Below are 9,208 nucleotides of genomic sequence, written 5' to 3'. Positions count from 1 at the left end.
TTTTTTTTTTTTTTTTTAAGGAGCTTTGAGCTAAAGAGACTATTATCGACCGTTCTTAGCTGTATTACTACAGGGAATGTATTAAACATTTGTACGCAAAGAAAAGAAAACGAGCTCAAAGCATTTCTAGTGAATTTACATATTATCATAATATGAAATCCTAAGCACGAGATATTTCCCTGTTATGGACTCAGTCGTTTACCCCAAGGAAAAACTTCTGAGAAATGAATGATAAAACCGACACTGCCCTTGGCATGCGATCTGACAAAAGCAATACATAATGTACGTAATCTTTCTTTGCTGGTCGTCCCTTTTTCTTTGCGAAACTATTTATATTTATGTACATTTACTGCCTACGAGTTTTATAAATCCTTTAAAAATCATTTTTCATTGTACGGATCTTTTATTCGCCTCGGGAATCTCAAAAACGACCGACATACTGTCATAGTTTTCTTTGTCGAAAGCATCAAAACCAGTACAGTATTTTATGAATGCTACAAGCTATTTCCGATAACTGTATATCACATTAGAAATTGCATTCACCTATCATTTTTTATCTGTACAATTGATTGTAGAAGATCTTATCATAATGTACATGAACAGCATTGAAACAATAATATATTTTTACACATTTGTATTTGCATTGTACAATGCCAGGGCAACTGACAGCCATACAACCGACGGAAAGTGTTGGTACAGAAGATGAAGAGGAGGCGGCGCTGGGTGTGGCCCGTGGCCACGAATGGCAACACTCGGCAGCATATCGATCCCCGCTCCCTCCATGCTACTATCGTCCTATACATTTTTCATCCCCAACCGCCCCATAACGGTAACCGCCAACTCCCTTACCACGTAACTCTTAACAACCACCCCCTTAGAGGCGCAGGGAATACCCCGAGTTTTGACTATTCAGTGTCATTTTGCCTGGTATGCGTAACGGACTTGCTCGTTATTGGCGAACAACTTTTGATTATTTTTTTATTTAATTATACCGATTTCCGTCTACACTAATTTTTTACACAATCTGGAAAATTATTTTAATTTTTTTCGTTCTAAGTATCTCATTATTTATTTTAACTCTATTTAAATAACCGATACGACGATTAACCCGTAATTATAGTTTTATTTTTTAATAATATGTGCCGATGACTTATAGCATGTGTGTTATCAACACGTTAACGTTGGAAAATGATAGATTCGTCTTTGCATGTCAGCAACAATGAAGAATCGGACACGGCTGATTGGTTGCCGAATTCGTTTTTGCGATTTTTTCAACAAGACCTCAGTAATATCCCAGTTAAGATATTAGGTATGTTTTCCTTTGATGAGGAACAATACAGTTATAAATTTGAACACAAAAAAGCGTGTTCTCATTAACGGGAAAATTGAATATATTTTGTGATAACTTCACAGTTGTACATACGACTGAAAGACATCACGGCATTTTTTCTTGTAAACATTTTCAATTTACTTGTCTTCAAATATTATTAGCAAATTTTCCATCTTTACTATAACATTTTATTTAGTCTATACGATGTAATACTTTTTAAGTATTTCATTATCTCCGAAAATGTTCCATTAAGTCGGTGGTAATGTTTTACAAAATATTTCCTATCATACGATTTTCTTACACAAAGTAGTCAAATAAAAAAAACTTCCCTGTTGTAACTTTTTTTTAAACCTTAAAATATTGTTTTAGAAATTTGTTTCCTTAAGAATCTCGTATTATAAAAATTGGCCTATTTAAATTAGAAAAATTGTTAAAGGTAATGATCCTGAACCATAGTCTTTGAAACTAACATAACCACTAATCTAAAGTCTGCCACTGATTATTCACAGATAAATTTTACAATGTTATAAATAATCCGATAATATAATCCAAAACTGCGTCGACCCAAAGTAGACACTCACTAAAGCTTTTTAAATATGCAGATTTTTTTTAGATTTCATATTGTTATAGTGTTTCTGATATATAATTAAAAATAGTTTCCTAAGAAGTAGTGACGTTTAATTACTATAATATAATTTTGAAACTCGAGAGTGTCAATAGAGTTTTTATATGATTTCGCGATAAAAAATAAATCAATCGATAAATGTTTTAACTAAAACTGATTTTAGTTGCATCAATAGAAATAACAAGTAATTTGTTGTTTATGGCTAGTGGTTTCTTAAGGAACCGCCATAAGTAATAGAATGCTCATATAAGTGTTCGGTAAGTAAGGAAAAGGGTTTCTATTGTTCTCAATATTTATAACAATTGACTTGTTTCTTTACTTACTGAATACTCTATACAGAGTGATTTTTTTATCATAACCCACTCAATTACTTGCAGAATAATAATAATTTAAACATTTTTTTTTATTATTATCTTTAGTTACACATTATTCTTGAATTTTTAACTATGTAATACTTTGTAAGTTAATCCCTTATGCCTTGGAGGGGGGTCAACTTTGTTTTTTTAAATGGTAACACAAATTTTTAATTTAATAAAATGTTTGAGTTTTTAATTTAATAGTAAATGGCATTTGAATTTTTAATATAACTTAATTCGTTTATTAGATATAATCATTTAAAGTTTCAAATTTTTGAATTAATATACAGGTATAATACACAAGGGATTACAAATATAGGTAGCTAATTGGTTTTTTATAACATCGATATTAGCAGGTACACAGCATTGTTATTATCAATTGTAGTAAGGCACATTGTTATGAGTTTATAAATACACTAACTGACAATACAGAAAGTATATCTATTGATAATCATAATTGATAATAAACAATCCGTGACTGAGACAGCAATGTCATAAAAATCCAATTAGCTACCTGTATTTACAATCCCATGTGTATTATACATGTATATTAACTCAAAATTTTGAAACTTTAAATGTTTATATCTAATAAGCTAATAAAGTTATATTAAAAATTCAAACGCAATTTACTATTAAATTAAAAACTCAAACATTTTATTAAATTAAAAATATGTATTACCATTTAAAAAAACAAAGTTGACCCCCCTCCAAGGCATAAGGGATGAACTTAAAAAGTATTACATAGTTAAAAATTCAAGAATACTGTGTAACTAAAGATAATAATAAAAAAAAATGTTTAAATTATTATTATTTTGCAAGTAATTGAGTGAGTTATGATAAAAAAATCACCCTGTATAGTACCAAAAGTAGAGTTTAAAAAAATATTAAGTGGCTAATTATAATTTATTATCACCTAATATTTTTAAATCACAATAAAGCCAACCCAACCAAACCCATACATAACGCACTAGCGCATATAATAGAAGAATATATCTCAAAAAAAATTTATTTTTTACACTTAAGTTTAGTTTATCCAGTTTATAGTTCTCTTTCTAAATATACAGATTCTTTCTATGAAAATTGACATCAGTTTTATTTAAATACAAAAATAAAAGTAACATACAATATAACCCTTTAGTAACTCGTTGATCTCAAAATTTCATTTTTAAAGATTTATTAATAGTCATGACTTTTTGTTACATAGTAATGCGTTAAATTTTATTTAAACAGAAATTATAATAAAAAAATGTCTATATAAACTGTTATCATTCAAAATATATCATTATTATTTGTTCTTCAAAATAGGAAATTAAATAATGTTACCTATGATATTCCTAAGTATTTAACATCAAAACAAATTTACCTTGCGTCTTTTAATCAAAACAATAAACAAAAAAAAACATCGATTAAGATTTACTATTATTACGTTAAACACTACAATATAAATAAATTTTAGTATTATAAAATATAACCGATAGTTTCATAAAAACATTTTTGATTGATTCATCTATAAAATCATCTAAATGACAGTGTTACTACAATTTAAAGTACAAAATGTCTCTACGATTACAACTAGCCCCGCGCTTTTCTCTTCTCAGGTAAAATTCATTACTATTTATTATTATAAATACAATTCCTTATATAGTTATATATTTTGATAAATCATATAATCATATTATAAATCTAGAATCAATTTTCTTGAAACTGATTTATAGACATAAGTCTAATAACATTTTTTATTTCAGCTAGCATTCCAAAGTGTGGTGGTTGTCAAGAATTAATTTTAGACAGATTTATTCTAAAAGTTTTAGAACGAACTTGGCACGCTCGTTGTTTGAAGTGCAACGAGTGCGGAGCAAATTTAGCAGATAAGTGTTTTGCAAGAAACGGAATGTTGTTTTGCAAAGACGACTTTTTTAAGTGAGTACATACCATGTCATAAATTTCTTTTAGAGGTTCATATTTAATACAAAATAACATTACGTTTTTTAATGTGGCCAAATATCTTAGATTAAACAAATAAAGTTGAAGGGCTCGGTGCAACAACTGAGTAAGTACAATTTCAGACATTTTTCAGGTGAAGCAATTTACTAAAAAGATTTTTTTAATAGCAATGGTAAAAAGCTTTTCTTAGATGAAATATCTCCTCAAATAATCTTAGTGCACTACCAGATTTTAAACAGTAGTACGCAAATAAATCAGATTTTTTTAAAACTAAAAGAAAAAAATAATTTTCTGAAAAATTTTACTTACTTGGTTGTTGCTCTGAACTCTCAATTAGTATTTAATGACATTGACTTAGTTGGCGACTATTTTTTATTTTGTTGCCAGGAGGTACGGGACAAAGTGCGCCGGGTGCGATTTAGGAATTCCGCCCACACAAATAGTTCGGAGGGCGCAAGATTTAGTGTATCACCTTCAATGTTTTGCCTGTGTAATGTGTGGTAGAACCTTAAATACTGGTGATGAGTTCTATTTAATGGAAGACAGAAAATTAGTGTGTAAGCCTGACTATGAAGCAGCTAAAACAAAAGGTAAAAACCAAATATCATAATATTTCAACGGATAATCTAAACAGTCATCTTCAGTGACTAGTTGTTTATTTTTGAATCCATAAGAGTTAGTAATGATTGAGACCCAAGAAAGTTGGATAGTACACTAAAAGATAAATTCCGAAAATTCCCATACGTTAGTACGAAATTTTTAATATACACGTTAATTTTACACACAAGTAGCATAAAGTATCGAAAATTCGTACACAAATATATCATATTATCTCTAATAACATTTTTATTTCTATTTATTAACATTTTTTCTTACGTAGTATATGTGAAAATCGAACATTTTTTTTTAAGAATGTACCACAGTTTTCTAAACAAATTCGGTGTAAAGATACGTGAAGCTAGTGAATTACCATCGATGAACTGATCCTAAATACCTAATACTTTCCACCTCTCCAATCACGTCCTCGCCTATTGTCACTGGAGTGACATTAGAGTGGATATATTAAACATAATACGTCCATTGGCGTAAAAAATCTTTAATATACAAAAAAATCAAATGTGTATCATAAGATAGTGTATGTTTTTTTAGTGATATTAAAATTTATAACTATCTTTTTGTGCGATAAATGACCATGTAATATTTATGAAAACAAATTTTATAAAACTACAACTCTTTTGCCAAAAACAAAAAAAATATTCAGTAAATAATATACTAAAAACTATTCAGTAATATAATCGCGAAACGGATATTATTTATTCTGCATTGGTTAAAAATAATTTGGATTATAGTTGAAAACCAAAAGAAAACTTACAGTTATATTTGTTTAAAGAGGGCGGATGCCTGGATGGTGACCAACCAAATAAAAGACCCAGGACTACCATTACGGCAAAGCAATTGGAGACTCTTAAAATGGCATACAACAATAGCCCAAAGCCAGCAAGGCATGTAAGAGAACAATTAAGTCAAGACACAGGATTGGATATGAGGGTAGTTCAAGTCTGGTTTCAAAACAGGTAAAATGTTTATACCAAACATAATTTTGTAACATTTTTAATATCATACACTTCGTATGACTCTCATAAACATTTATCTAAACCAATCATCTTAATCTGTAATAAATATTATGTTAAAAAATGCACAGATTAATTTATTGTATTAGTTATAAAAATTGTTTTAATTTTAAAATTTATTGTGCTATAAAAACACTTAATTATCTTGACTCGATAAAATTCTATTCTCAATTTTCAGACGAGCCAAGGAGAAAAGGCTAAAAAAAGATGCCGGCAGATCACGCTGGAGTCAATATTTTAGAACAATGAAGGGTTCAATATCTCCTCGAAATGACAAAGAAGACTTGAAAGTTGACCTTGATTCAAACTTTAGTCATTCTCATGGTATGTAGTTACTTTTTAATACCCGAAATTAATCTATTTCCTATTAAAATAAATAAATTAATTAATTAATAAAAAATGTCTCCATATATAAGTTAATAGACTACGCTTCAAATGAATTTTAGTATACTCGACATAAAATTCGTTTGAGAAATAAAAGTTTTTATAAATAAAATATTCCCTATATAAAAAAAAAGTGCAGTCTACGTATTAATATGCTTATATTTCTTAACTATAAAAAGGATAAATTATAAATACTAATTAATTTATCCCCACAATCCATTGTACATGTATACAAAGTGATCGACTTATTATGAACCACTCGATTAAAATATAATAATATAATATAGAAAGAAAATTTTTGTTTTAAATTACATATATTTCTTGATTTACTAGCTAATGATTACTTTTTAGAAATATTCCTTATGATTTAAAGAAGTATCAATCCCATTTTTTTAAATAGCAACCAACATTTTTAACTAGCTTATTTTTATAATATTTTATATTTAAAATAATAATTAATATTATTTTAAGTGATCTAATTGATTATCATAGAGTTATTTATTACTTTCGTAATATTCAAATTATTCAAATTACTTTCGTAATTGAATTTTAATACCTAAAGTATCAACAAAGTATTTTTATTTATAACAAATTTTATTATCAGTATCTTTCTTATCTTCTAAATGAAAAATAATCTAATTAAGAAAATGACAACTTTGGGACCAGCACTTTGAAAGTTATTCTTATTTTTATACCTAGGCGACACGGATAGTACAGCCGGGAAATGACTATTGAGATAAAAACAGCAGCACCCACTTCTCAGATCCAGTCTTTACTTTAAATTGTTAATAACTTCTGAAATATCGGTCCAAAAGTTATAGACCAGTCATTTTCTTAATTAGAATATTTCCTGTTTTATAATGTAGTTTAAAATGTATATTATCATTTTAAAAAAATGAAGTCCACACTCCTTAAAGTTATAAGGGTTGATTTTTAACGGTAATTATTAGATGATAAATAATAAAATAATAAATAATAAAATAATAAAACATTACATGTATAACTAAAAATAGCTAAAAGAAATAAAAAATTGTTTTTCCAATGTTGTATTTATTTTGTGAGTAAACGAGTGGTTTATTATCTGCCAGTATAGTAGATAAATTAAACAAATATTGAAGTTTTAATAATACATAAATATAAATGTATAGTTTTTTTTACATAAAATGTGTTTAATCAAACCAGATTTGGAGAGCAATGATAGTTACGGTACCAGTACTTTAACTATCGACCAAGAACATAGTTCGCCTTTACCTGGTAGTCATCATCACAAGTTTTTGCCAGGTAATTCCTCACCCTCATCGCACCAGTACATGTCATCACCCTCTCAACATGTTACCACATTTACTGCCGACAACGGTTTCATCACCGTAGGTAAGTGGATTAAAAACTATTTTAAGAACAAATCATTTAGCAGTAGTTTATTAATTTAACAAAAAAAATATTTTATGTTTTGGAACTTACCGAATAGTATTTAAATAATTTTATTTCAAAAATTAATAAGTCGATTTTATTCAATAAAAAAATGTACCACAAAAATATTAATTTAAAAATTCAATCAAAAAATTTTATCATAATTATTTTTAAAATAAATAGAAAATTTACGATTAATAATTTCATAATGACAAGTCCAAATGTGTTCTTTCCAAAACACATTATTTCAAGTTAAATCTCAATGTTAAGATAAAAAAAAGGAGTAAAACTCATGAATATCATAAATTTATTATCATAAATATAATAAAATTTCTCGGGAAAAATTTCGTGTAAAAAGTAAATTTTGTATTACATAAAATATCATTTCTTTTTCTATATTACCTGTAGTGTAAAATTTAAAAATATGCTGTAACACGTTTTAGCTCGAGGCCTATAATTATTATTAAAAAACATAATATGTCATTTAAAAATAATAGTATTTAAAAATCTTACTAATTTGATTTACTTGGTTTATATTAAACTTGTTTTAAGTCTTATTACCTTAAACATTTATCGTTTTCATTCTACTAATCTTAAACAATTTCTAATTAAAGTATATGAAAAAAGCTTATTTTATTTTAAATTTAACGTGTTAAATACTTTATATATAAGATTTCAAAAATAATATTAAAAGCTTAAGTTTACTACCCATTTCTATAACTAATACAAAAATTATACCAAATAAATTAATAAATATATTTAACCTTTTTTGAATTGTGTTAATTTCAGCATTTTTTCAGTAATAAAAAAAAATTTTAATTCCAATGGCGTCTTATGCAAATTAAAGTTTTGAAGAGTAAAATTTTACTAATATAAAATAAAATATTTTTTATCAGGTCCAACCCATTCCGCCCCTTCAGAGCTAAGTGACAACAGTAGTACTCATGGTTTTGGAGATTTTCCACCGAGTCCAGATTCATGGCTGGGAGAAACACCACACAGATACTAAAAAACTTAATCAATTTACGCCATAACAAACTATGAACTTAGTTAAAAACTTGAAAAAGTACAAACCAACATTTTATAATCATCTAAATATTTAAATTATATAAAAAAAAAACACTTTTTTTTATATTGTTATATAACATATTGTACCTACTGTTAGTTATCGTTTCAAAAAGAAACGAATATTTTACTGTACCAGAATTGTATATTCTATAACACATTTAAACATTAACAAATGGTTATTGTATATAACTTGTAATATTATGTCGTGTGAAAAGTGTATTAACCGTATTATTATTGATTTATTAAACTGTCCAATATTACATAGTTTTTAAATTTGCATATATTCGCACGACGAAAATATTTTTGGTAATCTCTTTAGCATGTATGACTTTCGCCTATAAAGTTTATGTAAATAATTTATTATAAAAGTAGTTGACCTTTTATTAACTTTTTTTAAGACTATATTTTACAAGAATTATTACTTTTGTCACTTATTTTTACACAAGATTGAACAGAACAA

The 9,208-nt window shown here is 27.0% G+C and overlaps 1 protein-coding gene across 5 annotated transcripts in view; it reads left to right on the top strand.

Moving 5' to 3' along the window:
• Positions 1 to 9,008, top strand: part of LOC126898935 (LIM/homeobox protein Lhx3) — a 27,524-nt gene extending 18,516 nt beyond the window's left edge. Inside the window, exons 1-8 of one of the 5 annotated variants that reach the window (XM_050673352.1) lie at positions 266 to 282; positions 1,157 to 1,309; positions 4,057 to 4,231; positions 4,643 to 4,845; positions 5,646 to 5,829; positions 6,065 to 6,210; positions 7,453 to 7,641; positions 8,577 to 9,008. In XM_050673352.1, the coding sequence (XP_050529309.1) occupies positions 1,189 to 1,309; positions 4,057 to 4,231; positions 4,643 to 4,845; positions 5,646 to 5,829; positions 6,065 to 6,210; positions 7,453 to 7,641; positions 8,577 to 8,689 (1,131 nt within the window). In that variant the 5' untranslated portion in view covers positions 266 to 282; positions 1,157 to 1,188 and the 3' untranslated portion in view covers positions 8,690 to 9,008. Of the gene's footprint in view, positions 1 to 265; positions 283 to 903; positions 1,310 to 4,056; positions 4,232 to 4,642; positions 4,846 to 5,645; positions 5,830 to 6,064; positions 6,211 to 7,452; positions 7,642 to 8,576 lie in introns of those variants that run through there. The other 4 variants (XM_050673353.1, XM_050673351.1, XM_050673349.1 and 1 more) reach the window with 4 other exon arrangements.
• Positions 9,009 to 9,208: the final 200 nt, after the last annotated feature.

The sequence above is a fragment of the Daktulosphaira vitifoliae genome, unplaced genomic scaffold (genome assembly GCF_025091365.1).
Source record: "Daktulosphaira vitifoliae isolate Bord-2020 unplaced genomic scaffold, ASM2509136v1 Scaffold_2, whole genome shotgun sequence".
In the NCBI taxonomy this organism is placed as follows: Eukaryota; Metazoa; Arthropoda; class Insecta; order Hemiptera; family Phylloxeridae; genus Daktulosphaira; species Daktulosphaira vitifoliae.
The sequence above is the reverse complement of the archived record's forward strand: the minus strand, read 5'-3'. Positions and strand labels throughout refer to the sequence as shown.